A 13,540-nucleotide genomic window follows, 5' to 3' on the forward strand; every position below is an offset into this window, starting at 1 on the left:
ATTAGTCATCCACTCATTTTATGAACCATCTCGTTAAAATGATGCTAGACAATATGCATATTGGAATGAAGCTATGGAACATGAACTTAATGCACTTAAGAAAGCTCAAACTTGGGAAATTGTTAATCCTCTCCAAGGAAAGAAACCCATATGATCTAGATGAGTTTTTAAGGTAAAAACGAAAAGGGATGGTTCTTTAGAAAGATATAAGGCTAGATTGGTAGCCAAAGGATACCCCATAAGAGTATGGGGTAGATTATGATGAGACGTTTGCCCCGGTAGCTCGAATAACAAGTGTTCGAGCTCTTATTGCTATTGCTTCTATTAAAAAAGGGCATATTTATCAACTTGATGTTAAAATTGCCTTTTAAATGAAGATCTTAGTGAAGAGGTATATATGGATCCTCCTCTTGGTATGAATTTAAATGGTAAAGTTTTAAAAGTAAAGAAAACATTATATGGTCTTAAACAAGCTCCCAAGGCTTGGTATGACAAATTTAGTAATGCATTAATTAACTTGGGTTTTGTCTATGTTATATTGACACTGCTCTCTTTGTTAAGAAAACATGTGATTCTATTGTGATTCTTGTTTTTTATGTTGATGATATGAGCATCACAGGAAGTGACAAAGAGGGAGTAAATGGCATTAAGTTTATGTTAAAGAAAACTTTTGATACGTCTGACTTGGGTTTTCTTAGATACTTTTTAGGTATTGAAGTGACCTATTCACAGAGGGGTTATATGTTAAAATTGTAATCTCATATGCAATATACCACTATCATATGTAATCTTATCCTTTTAGTTTAGTTTCATAGTTTAGTTAGTTTTTATTTTATTTTTATTTTTGGACATGTAATAGGCTTTATGCCTTTTGACTAAGTCTAAAAGCATAAAACACTAAGAGAGTCGTTGGACTCCCAACGACTCTAAATAGAGCCGTTGGGAGCCCAACAACTCCCTCTCCCTCTTCTTTATTAGCCCTATAAATATGGGGCCTCACCCCATTGTAATGTATTCTTTTGTTGTGGGTTATATCCCACTTGAATGAAATTATATTTTCTTCATTTTTTTATTTATATTCTCTTGGGTGTTGTTTGTGTATGAACCTTATTGGTTCTTGTGAGCTTTGCTTATGAACTTGTATGGTTCTTGTGGGAGATCTTTTGCGAGAATTATTTGAGGATTCAGATTATGGGTTGCATATTCTTTCATGGTATTAGAGTCATTGGTTAAGTGATCAAACTAAGTTCTTTTGGTGCATCGGGAAGCATGCCACTCAAAATTTTGAAAGGAAGTAAAGTTCCTTTGAAGTTGTGATCGTGTGAAGGCTTAAAACCTTGAAGGAATACTTGTACTCACCGTTTGTGGTAGAGTATCTTCTTCTTTTATCTCTTTTTTTGCATTTGTCCTCTTTCTTCTCCTCTTTATCTCTTCCTTCTCAAAATTATAAAATAGATGACAAGGATAATGTCACCATTAAGCCCATCAAACTCAACGATTCCAACTATGTCACGTGGGCTTCAATCATGAAACATCTTATATGGAAAAAAAGATTATGGTGATTAGTAGATGGGACCAATTTGGAACCAACCCTAATCCTTACAAAAGATGGAGAGAAAGAAATACCTCTCACAGTGGTAGAAAGAATTAAAGTCATCTCCACTTACGAAAAAAAGTGAAAAGAATGGAGAATGGGACATGCCAATATCATGTCTTGGCTCATAAAAAGCGTTGACATAAAGAAATGCTCAAGCCTTGCAAAGTTTGAGCATGCAAATGATGCATGAGATTACCTTAAGAGAATGTATTCTCTTAAAGATATTGCACATGTGTGCAATCTACAAATAAAAGTTAGAAATATGGTTTAGGGAGACAAGAGTATTAGAGAATGGTATAATGGCTTGTCAGAATTATGGGAAGAGTTGGCTCTTTTTGAACCAAAGTGGCATTGCCCACAAGATATAGAACTCCGCCAAAATTAAATAAATGCGAAACATTTTTTTCAATTTATTAGTAGATTAAAATCGGAGTTTGAATCCACCAAGTCTATTCTTCTCCATCGTGGAAAGGTGCCTTCAATAAAAGACACAATAGAAGAACTAAGTATAGAAGAAAATAGACTCAAGAGTAGAATCACCAAGTGTGATGATGACTCTGTTTTAGCCATATCAAAACCAGAAAATTATGTTAGAACTTACAAACCCCCTAACTATGGAAGGAGAAATGATGAAAGACAAGGGAATGATTTTGATAAAAGGAAAATCATTTGTTATTATTACCAGGAACCAGGACATCTGAAAACTCACTGTTTAAAAATGAAGAGACCTTATGAGAAAAAGGTTGCCTCAGTCGGACCTTAACAAAAGTCAAATGAATCTTCCATTGGAAGTATGTCCTTAGCACAATTGGTGGAAGCGCTTCAACCTCTACTCAAGGGAGCATCTTCATCTACTTAGCACTTCCGATCTAGGTAAATCTCTATGGCTTCTTGACTCAGGTGCTTCCTTTCATATGACCCCAAATATTAATGTGTTATCCGAATGTCATAACTTAAATGGGTCAAATGTTTTTACTGCTGATGGAACATCATTAGAAATCAAAGGGATAAATTTTTTTGAAAATATTTCTCAAAACTCAAAAAGATTTTATATCCCACAAATCAAGTGTATTTTCAAATTAAACCTCAATCTCTTGTCTGTTTCTCAATTATCTGACCATGGATATAACGTTTCCTTTTTCTCTCGTGGTTGTCGAGTGCAGGATCACCAGTCAGGGAAGTTGATTGGGGAAGGCCATAGAGAAGGAGGCCTATACTACATGGATTTTTTAAAATTTTTCAAGAATACTTTATGTTGTAATGTTAAAAAACTGGACTTGGATCTATGGCACAAGAGACTTGGTTATCCTAGCATATCCAAGATTCATTTTTTTTTAAATATGATTTTTTTTGTAATTCTGAGACATTTAAATGTGAAAAATGTATTCTTGAAAAAATGAAGAGATTACCCTTTTAAGAAAAAAATTGTCTCTTCTCAACCTCTTGAGTTAGTATATTCGGATGTGTGGGTCTGTTAAAATGTAAACTGTAATATATATATATATATATATATTATTTAATATTATTATATTTTCTTTTTCTATTTTTCTTTATTTTCTTTTTTAGCATCTAGTTCAATAGAAACTAGATATTTGATCCAGTCAAGTTCCTGTTGGAACTTGACTGTGCAAATAGTTGTTGGACTGTAGTCCAACAACTATAATAAATGCTGTTGGACTATAGTCCAACAACTATAATAATAAATGTTGTTGGACTGTAGTCCAGCAGCTATATTAAGAGACGTTGGAATCCAACGTCTCTTTTGGAGAGCTCAAAATGAGCTCTCCTCTCTCTTCCACTTTTTTGTATATATAGGGGTGAACCCCTTCAATGTAAATTACCATGCTTCTTAAGCATTTTGTTCATGAATAAAGTATTATTTATTTTTCAAGTGTTCTTCTTTTTATACCCTTTCAAGGGTCATGCTTGTAGTGTCTCCAATAGACACTTGTTTGTGAGTTATTTATGCATTTGTTAAAGACCACCATTTCATTACATGGTATCAAAGCTACAAAATCCTTAGATCTTGAAGTGCTTCCGCCTCGATTTCCGTGCCACATTTACAAAAGGTGTTTCATCACCTTGTTCTTGGCTCAAGAAGATTTGTTTGAAGAAAGGCGAACTTGTGCTACAAAAAATTTTGGTTTTGTATCCTCTCTTATTCTTTTGTCTACTCTTTTTCTTTTCTTTTTATTTTTCTCTCTCTCTCCTCCTATTTATTCCTCTCTTACCCTTGTAAAAGATGGATGACAATGATAAGATCGCCATCATTTCTATGAAGCTAAATGATACTAACTATGTAATGTGGGCTTCGATTATGAAGCACCACATTTGGGGAAAAGGTTTATGGGATATAGTGGATGGTTCCGATTTGGAACCTAAACTATCTCTTACCAAGAAAGAGGGTGATAAAGAGGTTCCTCTAACGGAAGAAGAGAAGAGTAAGGCGTTAGCCACTTATGAAAAGAAATGGAAAGAATGGAGGATAGGACATGCAAAAATTATGTCATGGCTCATCAATAGCATAGACATTAAAAAATGCTCTAGTCTAGCTAAGTTTGAGCATGCCGATAAGGCTTGGGAATACCTCAAAAACATGTATTCCCTTAAAGATATTGCACATGTATGCAATTTACAAGATAAAGTTCGGACAATGACTCAAAAAGATAAAACTATTCGAGAATATTATAATGAGTTGTCCGAACTTTGGGAAGAGTTGGCTCTTCTTGAGCCCAAATGGCATTGTGCCGAAGACATCGAGCTTCGCCAAAAGCAACTCGATATGGAACATTTCTATCAATTTGTGAATGGTCTAAGGCTGGAGTTTGAATCCACCAAATCGGCCCTTTTACATCGTGGAAAAAATCCTTCTATTGTTGATACTATAGAAGAGCTCACTATGGAGGAAAATAGACTTAGAAAAAGTACTCCAAAAGTTGAGTATGACAATAGTTGCACTCATTTTTCAATCGGTTTTCACTTATTATTCAAGCATCCCATTGCCATGCTAGATCATTTGATGTCATATTCCTCAAAAAAAGCTCATTAAGAAGCAAAAAATAGGGTATTTTTACCTTAATCCACTTCTTTGAGTAAAAACATGGTGAAAAATGAAAATGCACGCTTACTTGAACAAACTGCAAAAGCCCTCTCTATTACACATGGATCGGCTTCCAAATTGCTCTCGAGTCCTAGGGTGTGTGGATACCTCTCTAATGACTTCTACACAAATGAGGGAGTCGGCTCTCAAGAGGTCTTTAAAACCCAAAACTAAAAAATTATGATTCAACCCTTTTTTAAGTGCACCAACCCTGTATCATACGATACAATATGATATATACGATATGATACATACAACCTTTGTTTTGACACAATCTAACCTCATAGATGTGTTCAAAATGCTCGATTGAGTAGGAATCAACTCTTGGATCATGTTTTTTTCGACTAAAAAACATGTTTTTATGAGTAAGAAAAAATCAGTGCCTTCATAGCTGTTGGATCGCTGGAAAAAACTGTTTATAGGCTGGATTCTAGTGATCCAAAAGTTGATTCCCACTAAACAAAACCTGTAGATCACATCTATGGTGTTAGATGTGAGAAAAAGATCCAAACAAGGGGTTTCCAGACCATTTGCACATACAAACAACTGCAGCAAATCTTAACACTATATATATATATATATATATATATATATATATATATATATATATATATATATATATATATATATATATATATATATATATATATATATATATATATATATATATATGAAGGGGAATGGCCCTACCCTTTTTTTGTTATGTCCTGTTAGAACTATAAAAATTGTACTTTTAAGTATTTTTTACTTGACCAAGACTGTTAAATGTGTTTATCATTGCTTATTTACTAAGAAACTAACTTTCTTTCAAATTGATTTGATGTAAAAATGAAAATATTTTATCATCAAATTTTAGTATAATATCAACCTTTGATTTTTTTCTCTTTAAAACACACACCTGAGCATAAAAAATCTTAATCAACTACATGATCCCTATTGAGTAAACAATGATAAACACATCTAATTGTACAAATTAACAAAAAAAATACTTGAAAGTATGATTTTTGGAAGGTCCTAACCAGGGTTAGCGGAAGCTTCTTAAGTAGGTGGGAAGCGCACTTCCCTCAAACTCGCTTCGAAAGCGTGATACTCCTCTTTTCCAAAACTTCATGAGAATCTTGATTCTCCCACGCTTCTTCTATGCTTCCCACACGCATGGTTTATGTTTTTTTCATGTTTTTCATGTATTTTCTCACGCTTTCACTCACTTTCCATGTACTTTCTCTAAATTGGTAAACATTGTTAGATTTTAACAAAAAATTAACTCTTTTACTGAAAAATAATGAAATATAAGAATAATCAATTTTATTTTAGTTTTTTATTGCTTCTTATTCGATTCCTATTTAGTTACCATATTGCTTCATTTTTTATTCCTATTTCGCTTTCAAATTGATACTCGCTTCCTGCTTCCTATAAGTTTTAAAATGCCTCGCTTCTCGCTTCTTAGTTTGGCAACCTTGGTCCTAATGGAACCTAACAAAAAAAGGGGTAGGACCATCCCCCTTCTCTCTCTCTCTCTCTCTCTCTATATATATATATATATATATATATATATATATATATATATATATATATATATATATATATATATATATATATATAAACCCCATACCCGTCATTTTATAAATTCCCGTGTTGTACCCTTTGTAACCATGGTGTACCCGGTACCTGCACCTGAGCCTGTCTGACAGCTAGCTCGGTTAGGCACGCACAGGCATTTCCTGGAACTACAATTTCTGTTCAGGCATCATATAACATTCATTGATGCCAGACCTGCCCAACCCATCCTGTTTGAATCCTCAACAGCTTTAGTGGTTTTAAACTTTTGCATCCACTATCATTTAGTTATTAGTATAGTGGCTTCCTTTATGCCTAAGCAAATCAAAGTTGAACCATATGGATCAGGAATTATGTTTTGGTTCTATCACCATTCATATAAATATTAATTATTAAGTAATATGCTGCTTTTGTGCGCACTTGCATTTGTGAATCATGGGCTTGCATGTGGATGTGTGCATGCTTGTACCTGTGAAAGCTTATATACAATTCCTTGCAAATACTGGTTTTATAATCCAGAATCTTGATGCCTCAATATTAGTATAATTTATGCCTCGGATGTTCTTGTCTACCTCTTTTTTCTTAATTCTAACATGGAAATAGATCACAAAAATCTTCCTTCGTTTCTCTAAGACTGGTCTTTCTTAGGGCTTTCAGTGGGGGATCCTGATCTGAAACCCATATCCATGTGATTTGGGCAGATTTCTGGAGCCAGTAAGAAAACAGATGACTTGGTGATAAGGCTGGTAAATGAACTGAGCAGCTTGTGACTCAGCTCAGTTCGGCTTGTCACAAGCTCGTTCTTGATCGGTTCGTATAAATGACGAGCTGAGCCACTAGCAGCTCGTTCAGCTTAAACAAGTTGGCCCGAACATAGGGCCTTCAGCTCAGCTCGGTTCGGGTGAGCTCATATAGGTAAAATATGTATATATTTTATGTATAATATATATTTTTACTGTAATATATGAAGAGAAGAATGCATAGAATATAAATATAAAGAGAAAAATACATGGAAAATATATATAAAATATGAATTATTATGTGTAATATATAAAATACATATAATTGTAAGTGTAATATATAAACATTATATATATTCTATGTAATAATTATCATGGATTATTTTACACGAGCAAGCTTGTGTTTGGCTTGTCTCATTCAGGCACGAGCCGAGCTCGAACTCGGCTCGGTTAAACACGAGCACAAGCCGAGTGATGAGATCGGTCAGCTGGTAAATGAGCTGAGCTCGAACATGCCCTGTCCGGTTCATTTGCCTCGTTTACCAACCTTACCTGGTGAACGGGAGCTGAGTTGGACCAATATCTTGGTTGCACACAAACAGGATAATACTCATTTTTTCATAGTATAAAGAAACATAAATGTAGGATCTGGATTGGCCCTACACTATTTATAGGGTCTGGTTCTTCTCTTTTGAGTACACATGCAGGTCTGGGTCCAGCCAAAACATAGGTCTGGATCATCTGTGGTCTGTTCCAGTTCCAGCCTATTCACATCCTGGTCCATACGAAGTTTGAATCTTTGAAAGTGCTGCCTGCATAAAACTTGGTTGTTGCTTAGGCCTCTTTGTTCTTGGCCCACCCAATAACTTGTTCTTGACAAGTGAGAATGCAAGTGGGCCAACTTTGCTAGGGATTCAGTTTGCAAGGATCAAGTTGGTGCTACAGTCTCTAATCACTGTATACTTTTTATTTTTGCCACAGCTTTTCTTTTATGACTTTGCAGTTCATCATGTGCCCTCCCTCTTTGTTTTCTTTTGATAATAAAATGCCCTCTCTGCCACCAATAATGTACCGAGAATGGGCTGCTTAGGCCTTTTTCTTTTTCCTTTGCATTTTCAAGAAACTTTCAACATTATCTTTGTGAATCTCCATAGCCTCATTGGCCAGCCTATTCTAATCATGTTCCCATATTAGGCTTTGTTGCCTACTATTACCTGTACTATTACCTGATGGCCTACATCAGCCTGAAAAGTATCTTTTTTCTTTACCTTTTGCAGAGATAGAGCCTACTTTGTGGACCTCTTTGTGAGGGCCTCCAACATGCCTGCAATAAAGATGTATGAAAAGGTTTGTTCCTCTTTCTATGCATCGAATGATTATGATTTCCAAACTTCTGCAACTGTTAAAATCTTCTGATTGGCATCAAACTGCTAAAATTGACTGATCAGATCGCTTTACGGCCCTGGGATTATCCATCTAGTAGCAGGCTACTGGAGTTTTGGTAGATTGTGCATCAGTACCTTTTCTTTTATCTTTTCTGAACTGACAGTTTGGATGGTTGACAAGATCAACAATCACTAACCTGGGGTCAAGCTGGGGCCAAGTTTAGGTTATTTCTAGATTCACCAAGCAACCTCCCTGAGTCAGGATTTGGCAGGGTTTGTTCATCTTGGCACGGAGTTGAATAACTTGAAATGGTCGTAATTGACCATATCTTTGCCAAGCCTAATTAATAGCAAGTCTTGCATCAATATTGGTAAAGTAACCCAATGCATAGCAACTTGAGCCCAACTTCTCTGAGTTGCCATACAGCAATACTTGATTACCAAGGTCTGACCCATCCGTCAAACATTGATGCTATATGTTCCACCGGCCTTTTGCTGGACAGTTGGCACTGGTCTATATAGAAGAGGTACCTATGAGATCTCCAGTAAGGGGCTATTGACTCTGCACTTCATGGTTCCGTGCATCAGAATCTAACAAGGTTGTCTGCTGTGCTTTTTTTCTTCTTATTTGCACCAGTTGGGCTATGTCATATACAGGAGGGTGCTAAAGTACTACTCTGGAGAAGAGGATGGCTTAGGTAATGTATATCTAACCATGAAAAAGGATCTTTGTTGGGTTTTCGGATCTGTCATAATTGGGGATCACATGTTGGACTGCCTTTTTCACTGCATTCCTCTTTGTTTGCCATTCAGACATGCGGAAGGCACTATCAAGAGATGTTGACAAGAAGTCAATCATACCTCTCAAACGCCCTGTGACTCCGGATGAACTGGAATATGACTAGTGTCTATCTCTGAGATATTCTTGCCTCACCAGGCCCCTCAACTCCATATGCGCTCTCACACATGCATGCATGAATTTATGCATAAAGTTTGATGGGTATTTTCTGATAATGAACAAAAAACATAGGTATAATATGATTGGTGTTGACATTTTATCTGTCAGAAATATATCCTTGAACTGATTATTTGTCTGTGACCAACTGAATGTTTGTCTGTGAGCATATGCACTGGCTGTTTAACTGATGCAGCTTCTTATTGGAGCTAAGCAACCATGTACTGTAAAAGTTACTCCGTGGGTGTTGCTTTACGTTGTTAAGCTTTAGGTAGTTGTTTTGGTCAAGGTTGTAACTATTTTATTGTTACTCGTATCGGTAAGACCCAAATTAAGACCGTATCGTAAAATATCATAAAATTTTAATAATTTTTTTTAAATAAAAAAATTAGCAAAAAATTAAAAAAAAAAACATATCACATGAAACAATGATGAATTGCACAAAATACAACTATAAAATCACATATGAAGCATTATTGTTTCTACGAGCTGTACAAGACATCATCCAACGTCAACTATCTTACAAGAATAATGCAAAATATTAAATATCTTGCAATTAAGAACACGCAACAAGACTGATACTTTTATATTACATAAAAAAAATATTATGGTAATAGTTGCACCTAATTTTTAATCGGTTTTTACTCATTACTTGAGTTGAGTGTCTCATTTTCATGCTGGATTATCTTATGCCATCTTTATTGGAGTCTTGAGCCTGATGTAAGTCTTTAATTTTCAGACTTAACTTTGCAGTAAGTTGGCGGAAGGTTGTACGGGAGGCATCACCTCTCGAAGCAAACTTTTTTTGGAGAGTAATTTTATGATTTTACTCATAATAAAGTTTTTTTACCTTAATCCATTTTTTGATTGAAAAAATAGTGAAAATACATTTTTTTATTTTAACGCACTTCTTTGGGTGAAAACAGTGAAAATGCACATTTAATGGCCTTTAGACAAATAGAGAAGCTGGTCTTTAAAAGGTATTTAAAACCTAAAATGAAAAAAGTAACTTTCGTCCTTTTTAAAGTGCATCAAAGGTGTATCGTACCTGATACAGGTATGATACACACTGGTATCGTATCGCAAAACTCAGGTGTCTATTGATACAGTACTGGTTCTGGTTATCTCATGATCCAATCCATCTTACACTGAAATAAACTAGATCTTTATTCATTTATTTTGTCCAATAATTTTTTATATCACCAATCAACCCAACATGGAAATACAAGGTATGGTAATGGGCGTTCGTTGTTGTTGGCCTATCTTTCAGTTTTGAGTGGTGGGTTCCACCAGAAAGTTCTATAATACTGACTTCCAGAATAGATGGTGGCTTTCACTGTGCATCTAGTGCCCTGTATGGAGTTCGATGATTGCCCCAATAAGGCATCTAGATGCAGACCTGAGTCCATTTCTGAAGGCTATCCTCTCTATATGGAAGCAACTGTACGCTAATGGCCATTAAGTTAGATGACAGTCAGGCTACTCTTTCAAAGAGTACCTTGATCATATGGCGCTTCATGGTATCTGGAGGGCAGCAGGCGGTGTAATAGAAAGTCTTCGTTACATCAAGGAAAGTCTGCTTGGTGTCGTTGTCCAACCCTTCGGAGTTTTGGAGCACGCATTGGACGAGTTCTCTCATTTCAGATTCTATTTGATTGCTGATCAGCTGGCTGCTATTTCCTGCTTCATCAATGTTTTGTATCTGCAAAAGTAAAACCAATCACTGTTATATAATCTGTTAACCCAGACTTTGTTGGGGGGGAGAATATGATGATGAGATGATGATAATGAAGGCTTTTGATGGGTATCAAGATATTTATTTTTAATTTAACAGTGTTATTTTCACTTGGGTTTAAAGACTGATGAATGATTAGAAGGTCAATGAGCAATCAAGCGTGGAACTTGGCTGTGCAAGTAACAGCTTTCTTATATGTTTGGTCTGCCTGTAGAATGGATTGTTATTTTGAGAAATCACAAACTTGTTTTTCCAACTTCTAAGTATTTAGTGTGCTTATGATCTTAAAACGAAGTCGGTTGACTGGCTTGAACTGCAAATGACATGACCATCATCAGTCACAAATCTTTCCTTTGCAAAGGAAAATTTAGTGATAAATTAAAATTTTGTTTTTTTGTGAAATTCCCTTGAAAAATATCAGTATATAAAATTTTAAAATATAAGAAAAGCACTCAAATATTAAAAAAACATAAATGCTGCGGTAAAATCCAAATAAAAACATGATATTTTGAAAACATTGCATTTTTTTAGTATTATATCAGTTTTTGAAAATTTTGACAAAATAGTGAGATTTAAAAAAATACAGTGATATTTGTGATTATAGACATGACTTATCCAAGCTGAGGTCTTGTCTTTAATTCATACCAAGTCAAATAATACTTCATTACAAGGTTTAGACACTTGACTTTGGTCCAAAAACCTAAAGGGTGATCAAGTTGGAGACTTGGTCGGCTCCAAATCTTGGCCAGGTTGGCTCCATGACTCCCTGAGGCTTCGAGCTTGATTCGGTCAAGCTGATTTTCACTTGCAGAGAAGAGTAAGGGCCATCAAAGTGTCATGTCAAGTTGACATTGATTGATGGAACCAGAAACTAATTTGTGATTCGGTATTGAACCAGTGTTGCTCATAATTTGGCCAACCTGATCTTTTCTGAATCAATGTCTCATAAAGTGAGGAACAAAGTTGTCATCTAAAGTTCCCTTTCCATATTGCCAACAGGCTGTAATCAATCAATCTTCCCAAAACCTCGCCATTAGTTTTAGGTAAATTTTGATCCCAATATATGAAGGGGGGTCATTGCTTTAACTGCCTTGTATGACCCTACTTTACTCGACCAAAGTTTATCATTTTGTATGCCATTTTCCAACCATAAACAAGGGTCATGTCTCCCAATCTAGATGTTGGTTTTCAAATGAATATGAGAGAGAGTAGCATGGTTCGGACTGACGAGTCATCTTGGCCTCAGACCCATAACAAGTCCTAGCAAAGTTTAGCTCATTCAGCTTATATATATATATATATATATATATATATATATATATATATATATATATATATATATATATATATATAGAGAGAGAGAGAGAGAGAGAGAGAGAGAGAGACCTTGGGGTTAGGGATGCGACGAAGCTGGCGGCAAAGATTGTTGGTGAGCTGAGTGAGACGTGCACAGTTGGGGGGAGAGAGCATACTTTTATGAGTGGTGCAGCGACCCCCACAGAGGTTGATGGTGGTCACCAAGAGCTCCCCATCGTTGCTCTCTTCAAGGGCACTGTCCCCTGTCGAACACCACGACGCCATCCAGGACAACCACTGCCCACAAAGAGAAAACACAAGACTCGTTAAGAGTTCATCTCGTCCAAAAGCCACCAGAAAAAAGACATTCTTTTAACAGGCAAAGTAATTTTATGCTAGAACTGGTTCGGAGCCAGTGGGTATTGGTCTCGATCTGACTACATAATAATTCAACTGGCTCTGGCACCAGTCTGATTGATCACTGTGTTGTTAAGGTCGGCTCCCCATGTTGGGTAGTGCCCAAACACAGGAATGATCCAGACCCTAAGTAGGCAACTGGATCAGGGTCGCAGCGAGCTCTAAATTGAACTTGACCTGATCCAACATGATACGACTATCAGATCTACTAGGCAAGTCAGTTAGGATGCATTTGAATGCACCCAAAGATCCATGGATCTGGCATGTGGCCCACACCAGATCAGACCTTCCCTCACATGGAGGATCTCAGGATTTAAGATCCTCAAAACAACATCGATCCACAAATTTCTAGTCCTGACAAGGAGGGTGTCGGTCCAGAAATCCATGGATCTGCATTCAAAGGTACCCGTACAGTTGGAGATGCTTACACTAACGCTGACCAACCGAAATCCATACGCCCACAAGGTCTTAGGATCCGACTTGTGAATGTCACCAAGTTGATGGGATATCACAAGTTCGAAACCTTCTTTGCCACAAGGTCGAAGGGTTTTACCAACCGGAGGCCAGCCAATGTGTGGAGTGATGGAGTTTTTCTCGTCAGACTAACCAGAAAAGGAAAAAGAAAAAGTAGAACAATCCATGGAAAAACTTGGCCCGCAAATAGGGCAATCAACCATGATGGGTGGCTTTAGTTTTCAAGGGCCACTCAACCAATGTACGTGGGCACTATGATCATACAACTCATTATCCCAGAACAA

General features: G+C 36.3%; 2 protein-coding genes across 2 annotated transcripts in view; one reads left to right on the plus strand and one right to left on the minus strand.

Annotated features, from left to right (window-relative positions):
* LOC149815948 (Acyl-CoA N-acyltransferases (NAT) superfamily protein) overlaps positions 1-9,560 on the plus strand; it is a 62,099-nt gene extending 52,539 nt beyond the window's left edge. Inside the window, exons 4-6 of the mRNA XM_089988966.1 lie at positions 8,272-8,341; positions 9,017-9,077; positions 9,193-9,560. Coding sequence (XP_089845092.1) covers positions 8,272-8,341; positions 9,017-9,077; positions 9,193-9,284 — 223 coding nt within the window. The 3' untranslated portion in view covers positions 9,285-9,560. The remainder of the gene's footprint in view (positions 1-8,271; positions 8,342-9,016; positions 9,078-9,192) is intronic.
* A 921-nt stretch (positions 9,561-10,481) lies between these two features.
* GA1 (Terpenoid cyclases/Protein prenyltransferases superfamily protein) overlaps positions 10,482-13,540 on the minus strand; it is a 41,531-nt gene continuing 38,472 nt past the window's right edge. Inside the window, exons 14-15 of the mRNA XM_089990656.1 lie at positions 12,456-12,662; positions 10,482-11,036 (exon numbers count right to left, since the gene is read on the minus strand). Of these exons, the coding sequence (XP_089846782.1) occupies positions 10,809-11,036; positions 12,456-12,662 (435 nt within the window). The 3' untranslated portion in view covers positions 10,482-10,808. The remainder of the gene's footprint in view (positions 11,037-12,455; positions 12,663-13,540) is intronic.

Source organism: Nuphar pumila, chromosome 15 (assembly GCF_984573655.1).
Source record: "Nuphar pumila chromosome 15, dmNupPumi1.hap1.1, whole genome shotgun sequence".
NCBI classification, from domain to species: domain Eukaryota; kingdom Viridiplantae; phylum Streptophyta; class Magnoliopsida; order Nymphaeales; family Nymphaeaceae; genus Nuphar; species Nuphar pumila.